Raw genomic sequence first — 19,080 nt, 5'->3', positions numbered from 1 at the left:
GAGTCAAGTTCCTGAACTCATATATAGTTTCCAGATCACAGCAGAGAAAACAGTCTTGAAGGGCAAAGGCTCTCTATTGCAAGGGCTGGGGCTCTGGAGACAGAAGAGGCTTTCTGGGCTAAGAAAAGCTAAAAACCTAGAGCAGAGAGGGTCTTCGCCCTGCATCACCCGTGCCATGTTGCCAGAGTGGCCTTTTCAGCTCAGAGATTGTCAGGTTTGGGCTTCCGGTGGAAGGAAGAAGACTGGAAGGGACCTGACCGACGTCTGGATGGCAGAGGGTTTCCGAGAAAGGATCATGTACCGAAACTTCTGGGCCGAGGCCTGCAGGGGTGGAGGTCCCACAGCAGAGAGCACCGTGCCTTCAGCTGCTAGGCGTGAGGGCAGCTCAGAGTGAAGTTCAGCTTCAGTGTAAGTACAGTGGTTCTAGTCTTATGCCTGAGCATGTGACTGTAAAAATTCATAGTCACTATAACAGGAGGTTCAAATAGAGTTCTCAACAGAGAGTAGAAAATGCTAGAATGTGACTCCTGAAGCATGCCGTCTCATAGAAAGATGCGTCCAAGCTTGAGTCCAGGTTATCCGTGACCTACACACATTTTAGCCTCGCTGTGCTCAAGCCTGAGGCTGTGAAATAAAGATGAATCACAGAGGAAGCCCAGCTCTCTCTGCAACAGACAAATGAAGGACTTCCTACAACTGCTCTTGTTACAAAGGACAGAGAAGCCTTCCAGTCACAGGCTGCACTGCCTTTCTGTGCTAACAATAGTGGCAGGAGATGCCAGGTGAGATAAAAACAAGAGGGGGAGGGAGAGCAGATGGAATATTCCTTCCCTCCCGTAACCAGCGGGTCGTACAAAATAGACGTTTGATCGACGTGGAGGAAGGAGAGAAAGTTTACAAAGAAGAAACGAAGGAAGATGGGCAGGATCCTCTTTGCCTTCCTAATCAATTCTGAATATCATAAGCTTTAGTGGGTACGACCTGGCTTTTTGCACAATAGTCCCCAAACACTTCCAACTTGTCATAACGTCTGTGCAGAGTACTGATGGATTTGCTGGCTGTTCCTGCTGCTAATGTCACAGTGGGAGTGTAATCAATACTGTACTTTTCAGGAGAAACACAGAAAAGACTTCAGGTTGCAGGTCTCCAAAACCCGAGAGTCTCCCCATTTATCACCAACTCTTCAGAGCACTTTTGACCATTGTTATTGTGTGTGTATCCGTCAATATTGTTTTTCATTCACAAAAATCACAGTTTTTATGAGGCCCTAGCACCCTCATCCATGCCGGGGGGGGGGGGCGAGTGAAATGGTACCCCTGGAGAATGAGCTGACAGTAAGCATCAAAAGCTTTACATGTTTATAGCAATTTCACTTGTAGGAATTTATCCTAAGGAAATAATGAAGGATACACACAAGGATTTAGTATAAAAATACTCCTGGCAATGCTGTTTATAATAATAAAAAAGTGAATATAACCTATGGTGCCAACAACTGGGCACTGGTGAATGTATAGAAATATAATGGAATACTGCACAAACTATTGTAGAAGTTTACTGACAACAAAGAAGTTCACATATACCTATTGAGAAAATTAGACTATAAAACTATACTATTTTTGCTAATAATATATAACTCTAGCAATATAGATGCTCAGAAAAAAATCTATAAAGGCAAATTACGGCTGTTGGTTATTTCTAGATGGTAGCAATCTGAGTTTTCTTCTTTTTGCCAATATGTATTTTCTGAATTGTCTACAATGACTATGTATTATTTGAGTAATGATAATTACTTAAAATTGAGAAAAGCGCCAAGCATGTCAGGAAGGTGGGATGGAAACTACTCACTGCAGACTGTGTTCCCTCCCTCCCTGGGGTGGGTAGTCCGGACGACCCCGGTAGACCAGCTGTCCCTGAAGGGTTACTTCAGCTTCTAAAGGAGAATGTGGTTGTGAGAAGTCGGCCCCCATTTTTCCTTCCTATCCTGGACAGAAACTGACACCACCTCTAGGAGCTGAAGTCACACAATTAGAACTTATCTTTGGACCCATAGGACTGCACCCTATTTGGGGGGAAGCGGATGCCAGCGTGACAGAGCATCAAAGGAGTTGTTTAGGTGGTAGATGGTCTTCGCCCCTTGATTTCCTAATGTGTACCTTTGCTTGTCTCTTTTTTCTTACCAACTGCCAAATACCAGTGTTTCCCAGCCTTCCGGATTCCCATGCAGAGGACTTTGGCCGTACAGAACCCACACTGTCCAACAACGTCTAAGTGCACTGGTTTTCAGTTCCAGTACCCTCGTTCATCTCAGGCTTCATTCGCTAGTCTGTGACCTTACAGATAAGGCCGGCGCCTGCTTCTCAAAAACGAACAAACAAAACAAAACAAAACAAAAACAAAACAAACCAAAAAACCCCAAACACACACCTCTAGCTTGCTTGATGAGGACAAACTCTATGTTGTAAAACAAACTACTCAGGAGATAAGGACAAAATTCTATGTTTTAAAATGAACTACTCAGGAGAGGAACGCAGTTTTCTTCTTTTAAATTATCAATAATCTATAATTTAAATATTTGTCAAGTGAATTTTTTTTCTCATGTAGATATTATACAAGTCCTAGAGTATACAGATTATGCCATTAAAAATCAGAATCTAAAAGAAATCTGGATGGACCATACCTACCTTGCTCACTGGGGAGATGAGCTAGATTAGTGCCCCTTAAAGCTTCAGTACAAACAACTCACATGGCTCAGGGGGTCTGGAGCGGGGCCTGGAATTCTGCATTTCTAATAGCCTCCGGGGCAATGTTGAAGCAGTGGTCTGTGGACCATACTCTGAGTAGCAAGTTTTCCAGTTTGGAGATTTATGTGCTCTGCCAGACCAAGAATACCTTCTCTGGGCAGCTGACAAAATGCTGAGTGAGTGGACCCCAACCTGCACCAGCTGGCATTCTGTGGCTCTCAGGCTGCGGCTAAGCCTCCACCTGAGTGGCTTCGAGACCCAGACTTGCCAAAAATGATGCAAGTGGCCTTTTCATTAGAGCTTCCTGCAAGCTACATGCTAAGTGGCTCCAGATCTAAGAGGAAGGTCCAGGAACATAATGAGCGTCTCAAACCAGGAGCCATACTTGTCACAGAAAGCCTCGACGCTTGGAAGCATGAGAAGAGCCACCAACAGCAGGGCCCTCTCTCTAAAAGTCAGGGCAAGCTGGAGGGAGGCCAGAGCATTCCCAGGAGGAGGGAAGAAGCCTTAAGGGCTCTTTCTCACGTAGTGACAGGAACAATGGCTGTAAGTGTACCAGGTGCCCGCTGCCAGGGGATACAATAGAGACTTCTGAGTCCAAGCTTTAATCCTACAGTCACCGTGGAAGGCAGAGCCACAAAGGAGGACAGAATGGACAAAGCAAGCAGACTATCTGTCCACATGCAAAACATCTTCATGATTTCCGATTGGTCTCTGCAGCCATGGCCACATGTCTAGGAGGGCTGTGTTATCAGGGCCACCAGCGTCCACCACACGGCCACTCACAGAGACCCTGCCTAGGGTTGCAGATTCATTCCAGCTATGTGGCAGGTCACCCTGAATCTCCTTCGAGAGCAGTTCTGGATGCAAGCATGCTTTTAATGCACACTGAAGATGGAAATCGCTCTTACTTAGGGTTCATTTCTGGATGCTGCAAAATTAAGAGCTCCCGGCTCAATGGAATGACCAAGTAGGAGTTCAAAACCCTGACTTTCCTCTACTTGGAAATAAGTATAGTGTTTCTCCCATGCTTTGTTTTATGTCACCTGTTGGCTTTATGACAGTGTATCAAACATCATTAGTATCACTAATGAGCCCCGAGGACACTGAAGATGTGGGAAATGGATGACAGTCGTGATAGTCTTGAATGAAGCTACTTAAGACACTTGTCAGATTAGCCCCACAGACCATATTACCATCCATAACCAACTTTGCCTACAAGGCCACATTCTGATCTAGAGAAAATTTGTGCCTTTTCTTCTGATGGTTTCACTGCAATAGGAGTGTTTAGCTGGGGATGGACAGGTGGATGTTTTAGTCTCTTTGCAAAACTGTGTACATTGCCAACTTCACGCTGGCCACAATATTATGCACATGCAATGGCTAAAATTGTTCTTCATAAGGATTAATGAATAGATCTGGGTTTTTCCCGGATCTTAGGAAATAAGAGCCTACAGGAGCAAGCATTTATTCTGAAAATCATAATGGAGAAAGTATTGTACACAGAAGAAAAAAATGAAAACTATGAAATGTACCCATGGATCAAAGTTAAATTGGCTGCCATCACCTTTTCTAAGATACTGACTGTCCTTATTTGCACAACTGGCTTCTTTAAAACATCCATCTGTCAATAACTTGTCTAACAAACCCAGAAAGAAAACAATGAATATTTCACTATCCCAAGTCTGAAGTTAGCTCTTGGATACAGAGCCACAGATCATTTTTATTTCAACCTTCCCCACCAGCAACAAGTTCCACAGAGCACCCCATGTCCTTTCAGTGTATTGCCTTCAAGGCTCCTTACTTTTACTAATTAAATCGCAATGAGGCTGACCTTTCCCTCTGTGCTGAGGGGAGGCACAGATGTGGCCAAAGACAAAATTAAAACGTGGGGTATTTTAATACCTTAAAACTTCAAGGAAATGATGAGACTATGAAGACATGAAAGGGAGAAGATGGTATTTATGTGGAAAGATGTGCCTGTGAGACGGGGCAGCCTTGGGAAGGGATAAGATGTCCTCGCAGACAGCATGAAGGCAGGACCCACAAGCCCCTGTAGAAGCTCTAAACTAGCCACAAGGCCTTGTGATGAACTGAAGATGCCTGACTTTCCTATTTGAAAAATGCCTGGAATCACTTGACCCTTTTTCCTCAAGAAGAGATTGTGTCCAGAGGCCCGCGGCATCAGGTCACAGATATGGCGGACCCAGGAAAGCTAAGAGGACAGAACTCCACCGGACTTACAGCCTGTGGGAGCTCTGGACCAGCAGGGAGAATGCAGGCAGGAAACCGGGAAGCTGCCTGAGTCACTGGAAGGACAGAGCAGGGAGCTAGGAAAAGAAAGCTGGGGAAACAACAGGAGAGCAGGAATCTGAGGCCTGGGTGGGTTGAAGAACAGATTCCGCGACTCCTGCCCACCCCATGATGGGTCCCTTCCCTGCATCCCTTGGTATGCGGTCCTGGGCTCAAATCAGCAGAACACGCTGTTCATGACCCTTTCTCCATAATTTCAGACACGGGGAATTCCTCAGGGCATTGCCAAGGGCCTCGGTATCACTTCAAAGGATCATCTACCATTTGCATTTTGAAAAGTATGAAGTGGCACAAAATTGTGAGGCATTTCTGCTGCCACTGGCAGTTTATACGGTAAAGAGTTAATGACTATACCTGAATTGTGAGAAGGAGCAGTTTTAAGGCACAGATTAGGAGGGCAAACAGAGGAGGCTGTTGGAGAACAGTCTCCAATAAAGAGAACTAGTTAATTCTTTGACCCCCTTCTCCTGGCATTATCCTGGGGCTAGAGATCCTCAAGAAATGTCACATTGTCCTAAAGATACCATTTTTAAGCTCCCAACGTATTCTAAGAATAATTCTCCAAGTCTGATTATAATCTTTATTTGAATGAAAATATTCAATCATACACGATGGGAATTTCATTAGCATTACCTGGCACAGTTGATTTTCTTCTCCCAGCATAATTATTGTTTTTATTTTATCCTGTTTATAAATTTTTTTTTTATTTAAATCACTTAAGAATGCAAATTGTACATACTGGCTTGATGATCTTCTAACCAGGTTTCAGGAGAAACCACCTAAAATTCTGGGAGTATAAATCAAATTCATCTTTCCTAGGAAGTATTGTGATTTCTTGAGATCTGAGTGTTAACAGTGTATTTCGCTTTGTAGAAAGCACGAAGGAAAAGCTTGTCAGCTCTGTCAATCTAAAAAAGGCAAAGGGACCCATTGCAAGTAGAAAAAAAACTTACCCAAACTGACATTTACCCCATTTACAAAACTATCCATTAAAGAAGCCTCCTCAGCCGCTTCCCCGAGAACTGAAAGTGACACCAAACACATTCAATGGAAATGTGATTCTGTGACCCTTGAGGTCAAGGGAAAACAGAATGCCCAGTGAGCCACATGCCCTCCCTGACTCCATTCCGGAAGTAGGATCTAGGAGACCTAAGTCCCATACCACTGCTTGACTACTTTCTCTTGGTGATGACCTTTCTTCTTCTGCCATCAGGGGCAGGCAGCATGAGGAAACAGCCCCTGCATTCTGAGGGAAGAGAGGCCACCTAAATAGCAACCAGTGCCCTTGGAGGAAGCTTTCCGGCCAATTCTAGCAATGATGAAACCCGACCGTGGACAAACGGACTCTAACCCTAGCTCAACCCACGCAAGTTCTTATGCCCCTGTGAACTCAGGAATGAATGGGTAAAAGAGCATCGCGTGAATGTTGAACAGGAACCACTAGAAGACAGAAAAATCCATTTCCTAACAGTGAATGGTTAGAACCAAGGCTCAGATCCCAACCAGAAATCAGAACTGAGTCATTCAGAGAGACTGCCCAAGGGCAGGGGAATGACGATGAGATGCAGGGTCAGGACGACAAGTGGGAACTGGGACCAGTCAGCTCTGTGGGTCCTGCCAGTCACATAGAGGGTGTTGGCACAGGTGGGGCTGTGACAAGGAGCGACCCTGGAAACTGAATCCTTCAGGATGGACAGTAAACATCTCTCTACTCAGTCCTCTGAATGTGATTATCTCGTTCTCGGGGAAATGAGGTTTTTAACATCTACCTGGAAAATACTTTTTATTATTAGAGCACTGTCAAACTTATGTTTTTAAAGGACAGATTTAAGGCTTCAGACTTATTTTTTTTTTCTTTTCAGAAAGGGCCCGCTCTGTTACCTTTCACTGACTGCTAAAGGGGCCTTCTCCTACATCTGGGTGTGGCCAGGATTTGTGCTCCTGGCTGGGAGGAAAGACAGGCCAGGCAAACACTAGGCAAAGACAGCCAGGGACCCAGCAGTATCCACTCACCCCTTCTTCCTGCCCAGAACAAGGATGTGATGCCTGTGGTAGAGGCAGCCATCTTGTAACTCTGAGGCAACCCTAAGGACAGAAGCTAAAAGCCAAGCAAAACGATAAAAGAAGCTTCCCTATCAGACCTGCATTGTCTCCTGAGTTTTTTTTTTTTTTTTTTTTAATGTTAGAGGAAAACAAACCCCTACTTGAGTCCTTATTTTTTTCTCTATTATTTATAGCCAAATACACGTCCTAACTAAAATATGAAATGCATATACATCCTCACTTACCTAGAGGTCCCAACACTGAAGACTGAGGCAGGAATCACCAAACATTTAAAGAGGAAAGGAAGAGCAATAAATGGCTATTGATCCCAGTTGCACTGAAAGAAATTCCAACTCAGAGATCGCAATTAAAATAATGGAGAGGAAAGCGTCCCAAACCAAATTACCGGTTTCGCTGACAAGAGAGGTGCTTTGTTGTGACCCAGAGGACTGATTTGAGAGCTACGAATTGAGCAAAGGCTTTAGGCAAGTATTTCATAAAAATCATTCTTAAAGAAATGTAGCTTCTGGGCAAAACTGAGTGGAATGAGAATGGCAGCATAGAGAGAGAGAGTTCAAGACAGACTTCCCTGATTTGTAGGAATCCAGAAGCTTCTGGGAGGGAATGCAAATCACTGGAGCATTATTCTCATTATTACTAATGGTTCTTAATAACTAAGGGGCAATGTTGAGTCTCCAGTTGACTGAAATGATCACAGATTATTCGCTGCAGTTATACTAATAACTAAATATAATTTGACACTAAATTACAATTCCAGAAATACAGCTTTCTGCACAGTCTCTTATTGTAAAGGAAAACTAAGCAAGAACATCAATAAATAGAATAATCCAATTAAGTGGCCTTCCATTTGAGTACTACTTAGAATTGAGGCTTAACAGGGAAGTAAGATAGGAAAAACAATTCAGTATTTACTGATTCAAATAATCAGGGCTTTTACTGTAAGACAATTTTTTGTTATTTTAAAATAGGTGTTTAATTAATCTGAATGGCTTTGGTCATTTATGTAGTGATCCTAATCACTGCAAATTGTTCCTAGATATAAGGCCTAATTTCCCATGAGTAGATTTACTTGTAAATTAGCATTTAATACAGGCATATTTTTCTATGCTTACAGTGTGTTTATAAACATATTCCCAATCACTTTTTCTTTTTTTTTAATTTTTTTTTTCAACGTTTATTTATTTTTGGGACAGAGAGAGACAGAGCATGAACGGGGGAGGGGCAGAGAGAGAGGGAGACACAGAATCGGAAACAGGCTCCAGGCTCTGAGCCATCAGCCCAGAGCCTGACGCGGGGCTCGAACTCACGGAGCGCGAGATCGTGACCTGGCTGAAGTTGGACGCTTAACCGACTGCGCCACCCAGGCGCCCCAATCACTTTTTTTTAACCACATAGGACAATCACCTATGACATCTGTCTGCAGATACAAAACTACAAGGGAGGACATTGACCCAACAGATGAACCGAGGCCACCCCATGCATGCTCTGAGCTGTTAGCCTTTGGGCTGTAGGTTTTTGATAAATGTTTGTTGAATGAATGAGTAACCTCAGATTATTCAGAGAGGCTGTTTTAGAAGCATCCGTCCTAACGGAGCCTAGGCTAGTTCCTCTAGACTCAGTTTCCAAAGGGAAAGTAGTGGCCTTAACAGAAGAATCACCCAAGGTATCCTTGCCAAAGAGCATGATGCAGGATCCTCTGACTCTGAAAGTTGGGGCTTTTCCTGGAGAATTTAAGAACTAGTTAGTTCTTAGAGCTAGTTAGTTCTGAAATCAAGGTACAATTAAATTCTCCAGGAAAAGCCCCAACTTTCAGAGTCAGAGGATCCTGCATCATGCTCTTTGGCAAGGATACCTTGGGTGATTCTTCTGTTAAAGCATGGGTTACACACGTAGGTGGGGCTGAGAGGCCAGTGCTGAAGGACATTTAAACCATACTTACTGCTGGTGGAGGACATGTGGCTGTAGTCAGACCTGAAACACAAAACCTTGGTGTTAGTAGGATTAGACATTATTTTTCTTTATCCAAATGATTTCTTCATGCCAGAATTTTAAAAAACAGTCTTACAGTGGTAAGTAACTATTTAAATGTGAGGATATGGCACACATCAAAAATTGTAGTGCAGAGGGATTTTGTGTAAAATAAAGTTATGTCTGAATGTGAAGGCAAAATTTTAAAGGCATTTTTTTTTTAATTTTTTTAAATGTTTATTTTTCAGAAACAGAGAGTGAGTGAGAGACAGCGAGAGCATGCGTGCGAGTGGGGTAGGGGCAAAGATGGGGTGGGGACAGAGGGTCCAAAGCGGGCTCCATGATGAGAGCAGAGAGCACAAAATGGGGCTAGAACCCATGAACTGTGAGATCATGACCGGAGCCGCAGTTGGACACTCAACCGACTGAGCCACTCAGGCACCCCTAAAGGCACTTTAGAAAGCGGGGTTCCTTCATGTGGGCTCTCTGGATCTCCAAGATGGCAGACCAGCTGGGTCCTGAACCATCTAAATTCACTGGCAAATTTTTGAATGGAAGCTTGTTTTTCTGGGGAGAAGGCTCAAAGTTTTCAACAGATTCTCAAGGGGATTCGTGATTCTCCAGAAGGTTAAACCTCCGCAAATGAGCACCCTTCAAGTTAGCTCCACACCACGGGGAAATGTTTCTTGGCTGCCATCAGCAGAGCGATGATGGAACCTGGCGGCAGTGTGAAGGGACCCTGGCTTGTGAGGGCTTCCACAATCAGGGTGTGGCTGGCCCTCAGGAAACACAAAGGCACAACGATGCTTGGCTGATTTCAGTTCCAGCTGAGAAGAAATCCTGCTGCATATTAGAGTAACAGGATGTGGGCTGTGATAGGGAAAGGGAAAAAGGCAGGGTAAGGGCCAGGGTGAAATTACCCATCAGTTTCTAGGCTGAAAGACCAGCTCCTGGCACTCAGCCTCTGTGAGAATGGGAATGTGGCCAAGGATCTGCCTGCTTAATCTCTATGAAGTTTCTGCTCTACTTGTGTGGCTGGGAAGCCTTCCCTCTCTGGCAACGTATATGCTATAGAAGCTCTTGGTTTTCTCCCCCCAGTGTCCCAAAGTCATTCTCAGTGGGAAATTAATCTCTCAAGCACGTAGGGATTTATTATGCAAGTGGTAGTTAGGGGATATGGTTATGCAAATAAAGTAGTTAATTATGTTTAATTTTCCACATACACCCTCCTTTTATTTACTTAGTCTCATGTTGCCTTTCTTAAATTATCCAATTTTCACTCCACTGACTTTGTTACCACATCAACAAAGCATATACAAAGCTTCAAAAAACATCACAAAAAAGCACACCTCTTACCCGTTGAAATAACCTACATCTCTCATGCCAAATGATGCACTGATTTATTGGTAGAGGAACAAAATGGAAGGAAAACAGCATGTAGTTTCCCCTTTTCAAATGAAATGCTTTAGCAGTTACAGAATCACTGAATTTTAAAGCTGGAGAGAATAGCAACTACTAACATTTGCAAATCCCTTTATGTATTGCAAACTGCATCCGCCTACATCTAATCCAATTTTTTACATTCCTGGTTAGGAAACTAAACTGATACTATTGGCGAGGAGATCAGGAGGTGAGCAATGATAGGGACTTGAAGTACGAGGGCAGGGTGATGGCAAGACAGGAGCTGAAAGGTGGAAGGATTGGCCGGGGCATGGTGACACGCTGGCTAAGGAAAATGCAAGAGAGGACAGTCAGGATCATTAACCCCAGTGTTGGGGCATTAAATTCTTTCTGGAACCAGGCGGGACTAAATTAACTTTAGGACAAAACTTAGAAATCTAACTGTAGGGCCGCCTGGATGGCTCAGTCAGTTAAGCACCTGACTCTTGATTTCAGCTCAGGTCCTGATCTCCCAGTTTGTGAGATTGAGCCCCATGTCGGGCTTGGCACTGACAGAGCAGAGCCTGCTTGGGATTCTCTCTCTTCCTCCCTCCCTGTCTCTCGCTATCAAAATAAATAAACTTAAAAAAACAAACAAACAAGAAATGTAATTGTATATGAATGCAACAAATGGTCAACAAGCATTTTGCAACGACCAAACAATCCCAATCCAATGTGATCATCTTAGGATGGTCAGGCTTTAAAGAAATTTCATGACAATTCAAAGGAAACATTCAATGGCAATGTGTGATTGGACTATGTATTAAAAATGTGTATTTTCAGCTAGGATTTTCCAAATACTCCTGAGGCAGATGCGTTTCACAAATGCATACAGGCACAAATGCATGCAGATGGATGTGAACGTAGAATGGAATTTACATGCGACACCTATTTAGAGAATCTTAAGGTATAACGGCAGTATTTTTAGGCTAGGTGCTTGTGTAACAAAGGTCCCGGCCGTGCATCTCTCTGTATGTAGTTCTTGTGACTAAAGGCACCGCCTGGGTCAGGCCTGACAGCTGGTCAGTCTCCCGACTGTCACTCTCGTCTCGCTCCAGTTCCTTCCCCAAACAGCAGCCAGTCTTTGCAAAGCACAAATCTGATCCTGTCACTCTCTGGATGAAGCCCCAGCTCAACAGTGTACCACCTAAACCCCTCTTTCCATGAATGATGGCCTCTGCCCAGCTCTGCAGTCTCATCCATCACCCCAATCTCCATCCCTGTCCACCATCAAAACGGAAATCAAACAGGAAGAAAAGTCACCTCGAGACTCACAGTGCTCTCCACCCGCTGATCCTGTTTATGTAATTTGTACACAGTTGCCATAATGATGGAGATACAATTCTAAACTGCTCTTTTCACCAAATACCGTCCCAACATGTTGCTATAGTTCCTGTAATTATAATTGTAAAGTGATGTACTATAATTTATTCAACCATTTGCCTGTTGTTTGCTATATGATTGTTTCTGATTGTTCACTTCGAAAGCAGAGATGAGATACTCATAAATATAGCTTGAGATTTACTTTCTTTTCCTTACAAAAATTATCATGAGGGGAAACAGGAACTGAATCAAGCTATGGGCACTTTTATAGCTCATAAAATACATTCCAAATAACTCCAAAAGATTATTTACTGCAATTATTATATTGCTGGTGAAAGACAAACTGTAAAGCTTAAACAATTTTGTGCTTAAAGAGGTTCAAAAAGTTTCAGCTAATGACTACAGTTCTCTGGAGGGGCAGATAATCTCCAGTTTTTAAAAAATTTTTTCTTAATGTTTATTTATTTTTGACAGAGAGACAGAGCATGAGCGGGGGAGGGGCAGAGAGAGAGCAGGACACAGAATCTGAAGCACGCTCCAGGCTCTGAGCTGTCAGCACAGAGCCCGACGCGGGGCTTGAACTCACGGACCGCGAGATCATGACCTGAGCTGAAGTCAGACGCTCAACCTCAAATGACTGAGCCCCCAGGAGCCCCTCCCCAGCATTTTTTTTTTTTTTATCGTTTATTTATTTTTGGGACAGAGAGAGACAGAGCATGAACGGGGGAGGGGCAGAGAGAGAGGGAGACACAGAATTCGGAAACAGGCTCCAGGCTCCGAGCCATCAGCCCAGAGCCTGACGCGGGGCCCGAACTCACGGACCGCGAGATCGTGACCTGGCTGAAGTCGAACGCTTAACCGACTGCGCCACCCAGGTGCCCTCCCCAGCTTTTTTTTAAGGTAGGAGGGAACAGTAGTGAATCCTGTTTATTGGTCTCACATCCTAAGAATTGATCCACTTGGTTCTGCACAAGACATTCAACTCTACGAGAATAAAGCATGAAAGGTGAATCCATGAATTTTAGGAAGAAAATGTATGGGCACATGACACAGATAAGTAGAATAATGCAAGGATTGTAGATCTTCACACATGTGACACATATAGGAGACACATTTGCAAATATTACATTTATTTGGTACCTGTGCCAATAATAACCAGAAAGTTAGATGCAGTTCCTTCACTGTATTTACTTACAATTCTACATATAGGGGTTATATATAAAAGGGCCTGCACTTAAGACAGGTTATCACTGTCAGCAGCCACATATACCTTCTTAAATTCTCTTTTCCAGGAAAATCTTGGCAGAAGAATTGATCTTGGCATTTTAGTAATATTGATCTTGAGGTTTCTCTAAAACAACAGCTCACTGCATTATGGATCTCATCTGTTAGCTCTCAGTCCATTGAATTAGATGCCATGGTAATTTAGAGCTAACTAGCTCCACCTTGAACACAAAGATAATAGAGTGCCTAATAGATCATCCTGTCTTCTCTGCAAGATTTCACCTTTTACTGTTCTCTAAACCTGTCCCATCTTCAAATTTATTCCCCCTAACCTTTCCCATTCACCTGCTTTATAAACAGTAGACCTGTGAATTGTTTGCTATCTCTTAAATCACACTGAAATGTCAGGTGGAGGTCACCCAAAGGGTATGGTATGACCCTATGTTTTCAGAAGCTCAGTGACAGGTGACATGGAAGTGGAGGTTCATTAGTGCCAGATCAACCTTCTGAATGAAAATAATCCAGGGCGCCTGGGTGGCTCAGTTGGTTAAGCATCCAACTTCACCCTAGGTCATGATCTCATGGCTCATGAGTTTGAGCCCCGTGTCGGGCTCTGTGCTGACAGTGCAGAGCCTGCTTCGAATCCAATCTCTCTCTCTCTCTCTGCCCCTCCCCCGCTCATCTCTCTCTCTCTCTCTCTCTCTCTCTCTCTCTCTCTCTCTCTCAAAATAAGTACACAAACGTTTATACAGTATTAAAAACATAATTCATCAGATAACGGTCATATTTGAAAGAGTGTCTCAGAAGCCAAATCTGGGAGACACCACTAATGAAACACCTGTTGTAAAGCATTCGTCTCACTCTGTGTCTTTTATTTTGGTTTACAACAACACTGCCTATCCCTCTGTTAAGGGATTCTGTTTCTTAAGATAGTTTCTTAAGATAGTAACTGGCTTGCCAGTTTTTTTTCTAACGAAAAGTACACAGAAGCACAAAGCTTGCTTTCACGTGCATTTGGAAAAGGAGAGCTTCAAAATGACATCAATTGCCACAGAAGAATACTAGTTTGCCTTTAATCTTGGCCTGTACTAGGTGGGTCAGACAGCAGAGATAGCATTTCGAGCAAAAGACAATGCCTGAGCAGGAAACGAGAATTAATTGCAGATCGATGGCTCTTTGAGAGGCACGAGGTGGGAAGCATGCTGGAGACCCAGGCTTCCATTTTAGGCCACTAACTAGTCGTGCACCCTCTGAACCTCCATTTCCTCCTCTGTAAAATCATAACATTTGTCCTATCCTCTCGCAGATGTTCTGAACGATGATCAAATTTCTTGGGGCATTGAAAAACATCAGAGCATCCACTGTGAGGAGTATAAAGAACATATGATCTTGAGGGCACCTGGAAATATACATTTTTATTAAATACAACTGTAAGTTTGTCATTTGGAGTGTTGTTCGTAACAGCAGTAATAGCATGATGAGAAATAACGTACTGAGGGTTCACTTACACCAGGCACTGTTCTAGGGGCTTTAAATGTAGAGGCTAATTCCCACAAGCACCCTGTCAGGTGGGTACTTTTATTGTCATCCCCGTTTTACAGCAGAGAAAACTAAAGGCACAGAGTTGAACCCCAGTAACCCGACTCTTTTGACTGTCACTTTTTAAAAATATTTTTGTTTTTGAGTGAGAGAGAGCCTGTGAGTCGGGGAGGGGCAGAGAGAGAGAGAGAAGGGGACAGAGGATCAGAGAGCCCGATGCAGAGCCTGAACTCATGAGCTGTGGGATCATGACCTAAACCGACGCTGGAAGCTTAACTGACTGAGCCACGCAGGCACCCCTGATTGTCAATGTCAAAGTGAGCAGCACAGTGTGCCCACCGGCAGTTGGGATGCACAAAAATTCTTAGAGCCTTCTCTTTGATCATGCTGCCGAAAGGACTGATAGCTCCGTCGATACCTCCAAATCCCTTGCTCCTATGTTTTGTTCACACTGGCCTGGCAATAGGCCTGGCAATAGGCCCAAACCTTGATGATCTCAACCACTCACCGTCTCCCTTACTGCCTGTCCCTAAGGAGCTGAGCAGGAAAGTAAATAGCAAGGTGGGGCGGTCCCTTCATCCAGTCACAATCACTGATCCCAGTGATCCCAGATGGGTTCTCACTCAGCGGTGCCCAAACTATTTCAAACCTCCATTTTCCTGAGGGAGGGGGCCGCACCTGCCTGGAAAGGAAAGCCATCTTCCCCGCCAGGTTGTAAGAAGAGACGGGCCTCCCCTTCTATGCAAAGCCCATCTAACCGAGGGGTCTGAAGTCCAACATATCTCCACCTTTTCAGAAAGTGGACGTCACAAACCATCGGTTTTTCTGTATCTCTATTCTTTCCCTTTCACAGAGTCTTTTCTATAAACACGTATTTATGGGAGACCGATTACTGCCTATGTTTCGGGAATCCTTCCTGCACCCCCTCTACCCTCCTCCTGCTACGGCCTCTCCTCACCCCTCCCTTTCTCGGACACAGCACTCTAGCGACCTCCTCTGCAGCACGTTCTGCTCCCTCCTGGAGTCAGGAGGAGAGGACGTGGCTTCCGCCTCCACCACTCCTCTACTCCACCCTTCCTTCATTACCTCCGTTTGAGAAAAAGAGCACCTTGCGTTCCTGCATCTTAATGCACTTCTCAGTGGCACAGCTGACGCCTTTCCCTTCTTCCCCTTGGCCTCTAGGAAACCACATTCCTCCTTTTCTTCCCCATGCCCACTTTTCCTTAGGCCCCTTTATTAGCTCCTCCTCCTTCACCCACTTCTCAAGGCTGGTCTTAAATAGTTCCTGCTTCACAGCGTTGTTGAAGGATGACGTAAAAGGCTCAGCGCAGTACCCAGCATGGAGTAAATGCTCGTAAGGGTTTGCTATTTACTGCCTTTAGTTGATTTAAATCTGCTCCCAGGACTGCAACTGCCATTTTTAGGCCGACGGTTCCCCGATGCAGTGTCATTAGGCTGACCTCCTCTCTAAGACAGACACACTCAACGGCTGGCTCATCACCTTTCAGACGTCTCCCGATACCTCAGACACAACACGTTGAAAATGAAACTTCTCCTACGCTACCCAACTTCCTTTGGAGGGGATCACAGGCTACTTCGAGCATCTGATGAAAAACCAGTCTCTTCTCACAAAAAGCCACAAAGAACATCATTTTGCATAAAATTTCAAACAATTCATGGACCTCAAATTAACGATCCCTGCCCGAGCATCTGTGTCACTTGAGCTGAGTCTGGAATGAAGGTAGAGTTTCACCCGGTGGACAGGCATGCCAGGTGGAGAAGGGCATAGCTGGCGAAAAGGGCGGCCCGACAAAGGCAAGGAATCAGAAACACCTTGCTCATGTGGCTTGATGCTGGGTACGAGGGCGGTCCTGCCAAAAAATAAGGCCAGAGAGACAGAGGAGGACCCCGTAACCCCAGGGGGACTCATAGGCCAGTCCAAGCTCTTTGTTATAGATGCCAGAGCTGCTAAAAGTTTGGAAGGGAGAGGGAGAGAATCAGGTTTGTATTTTAAAAATAGTCATGATAGCAAACACGTATTAAGTGCTTTCTACATGCTTGGTAGTCTCGACAGGTAGCTTTAGGAAAGCGAGAGAGGGCTAGAGGGGGCAAACTCTGCAAAAGCCAGGAAACTGCGAGCGGCTTTTTCGTAACCAAACCAAATTTCAGGAAATATAGGACTATGTGGCCAATGCAAGATTATTAACTCTACATCAAAACTCTTTTATTTCAGTGCATGCCATTTTACTCTGATCTTTAGCTTAAGGATGCTACTAAGGCCATAAGTAAACAATTCTATCCTGTTAACAACTACACACTTCAGTGACAGAAGCAGTGAACAAAAGTTCTGGTGTCCGTATGTTCAGCAAGCCCCTCCCAGGAACCCTGGCAGCTGTCATGTTGTTCGCGGGGATCCCAGGGAGTTGTCACTCCTGGGTCAGGGCCTCCCCTCCACTTCTCAGGGACAGAATCTTTGGGGAAAATACCTGTCTTAGGTGAGCTCTGCAAACTGAAAATGGATGAACCTGTTAGTGCCTTATTTAACCCAGCTGAAAACGAGCTAGTTTGTTTTGCTTTGTTTTCTTCTTCTATTCATGGCCTAGCTAACTAGGGGCAGAAGGAAAAAAAAAAAAAAAAGCCAAGGATCTTCAATTAAAGTTGATAAATGCCGTATACACTACGTGTGGGGGGGAAAAACAAGGGGGTGCAGTGTTTGGAATCAGGTTACTTCACCAGAATGTAACTGGGCTCCACAGTGAGCCATAAATGATTGCAAGTTGGGATGACAGGGAAAGCCCATTGCTGTAGGGTGTAAGGTCCCAGATTTGGGCTAGGAATGGGTGGAGCCTGCAGGGTAAGGCTGGGGCTGGGTCCGCAGGAGTGACTGCCTAGGAAGCCTAACCCCTTGTGCCCATTCTGGGACTGGACTCTCTTCCTGTCCTCACAGGGCTGCCAAGCCCCGAGATTATAGTCTAAATGTCCTCAACTTTCCAGGAATGAGGCTTTCTGTAATCTGGGCAGCTCCAGCCCACCCCCAGGGTTACTCCAGAGAGGAAAGGACATCCTTTCCTCCTGGGTCAGAATTCGCATCCTGGATGTTTGCTGACTCTGCACAGGGAAATCCTCTGGCGATAGGAGCTGGGTGGAAGCATTTACAATGACATTCATCTCCTTAAAGATACTCGGTCTTTTGTCCCACTCAGGAAAACCGTGTCGTTGGGAGAAGGCTAATTAGTCCCCAGAGATAAAGGTCTGGGCTACATGTTTGAGTCCGATGGAGCTGTTTCTTTAAGCAGGGCTGGATCATAGCACCATTTTCATCCCACCTGTACCCAAGGCTGGGACAGGTGCGCAGAGAGAAGTTCGGCGGAGAAATAGGAGTCGAGCAGCGGGTCTCAGCAAGCACAATAAAGCCGGGAATGAAAAATGTCACCCTCTTACAGGATTCTGAAAGAATTTTAGGTGCCGGGTGTCCTATCCTCTTCCCGTCCCCAGCCCCCAGCCCGGACTCCAGAGAGCTGCGGGGCTAGAATAAAGTCCTCGCAGAAGGTGGAGACAAGTGCAAGAGCATCTCCTAACGATGATCTCAGGGGGGCACCGCATTTGCCGGGTACTCGACATCATCTCCGCGATAACGGGGGGCAAGGACGAGCGGGATGTGGTGGTGTGCGGGGGGTGGGGGGGGTTACTCTGAACCTTGAGTCCTTCCACTTTCCTCCCCCGGGGGGTGGGGCCCGCCCTGCCCGGGGGCAGCTACGGACCACGCTGCGCTGCCCTCGGGGACCGCCCAGGAGGAAGCCGGCCCGCCACAGCCCGTCTGCCTTCCACCGGGGGTCCGGCAGGAGGGGCAGCCCGCGCGGCCCCGTCCGGCCCCAGCGGCTCCGGTTCTGCCGCGGGGTCCGGGAAGGTCCCGGGCAGGGAGCAGCCGCAGCGCAACTCGGAGAGCGTCCCCCGCCCACGGCCCGGCCCGGCGCGGCTCACCCTCCGGTCTCGGCGCCCGAGTCCACGCAGTCATCCTCCTCGCCACCGCCCGTTTTGGGGTCCATGGCGCGCTCCCCGCCGCGCTCGGCTGGCGGGCGCCGGCGTGACCCGGGGCGAGCTCCCTGTGGGCCGCCCCGCCCGGCCCCGCCCGGCCCCGCCTAGCCCAGCCCGGCCCGAGCTGGCTGGGCTCACTGCGAGCGTCTCGCGGCTCCGGGCGCCCGGAAACAACTCGGGCGCCAGCCGCGCTCCGCAGCGCCGCGCCGCGCCCTCTCCTGGCGGCGCCCGGCCGCGCACTGGCTGCCGCTCCCCGCCCGGCCCCGCCCCTCGCCGCTCGGCCGTGTGAGCGTGTGCGTGTGCGCGCGGGGGTGCGCCCGCGTGTGTGCGGGTGAGCGAGGGCACGTGCGCGCGCAAGAGGGTGGGTGCACGGGGCGTGTGCGCGTGTGCGCGCGCGCGTGCCGGCGAGCGAGGGGGTGGGCGCGCGCGCGAG

The 19,080-nt window shown here is 46.3% G+C and overlaps 1 protein-coding gene across 1 annotated transcript in view; it reads right to left on the bottom strand.

Moving 5' to 3' along the window:
• The window catches only part of FAM124A (family with sequence similarity 124 member A), a 100,973-nt gene extending 82,137 nt beyond the window's left edge, over positions 1 to 18,836 (bottom strand). Inside the window, exons 1-2 of the mRNA XM_086712667.1 lie at positions 18,594 to 18,836; positions 9,058 to 9,089 (exon numbers count right to left, since the gene is read on the bottom strand). Coding sequence (XP_086568793.1) covers positions 9,058 to 9,089; positions 18,594 to 18,658 — 97 coding nt within the window. The 5' untranslated portion in view covers positions 18,659 to 18,836. The remainder of the gene's footprint in view (positions 1 to 9,057; positions 9,090 to 18,593) is intronic.
• Positions 18,837 to 19,080: the final 244 nt, after the last annotated feature.

The sequence above is a fragment of the Puma concolor genome, chromosome A1, assembly GCF_028749965.1.
Source record: "Puma concolor isolate L17-30 chromosome A1, mPumCon1.1.hap2, whole genome shotgun sequence".
Classification (NCBI taxonomy): domain Eukaryota; kingdom Metazoa; phylum Chordata; class Mammalia; order Carnivora; family Felidae; genus Puma; species Puma concolor.
Note: the sequence above shows the minus strand (reverse complement) of the source record. Positions and strands in the feature narration are given on the sequence as shown.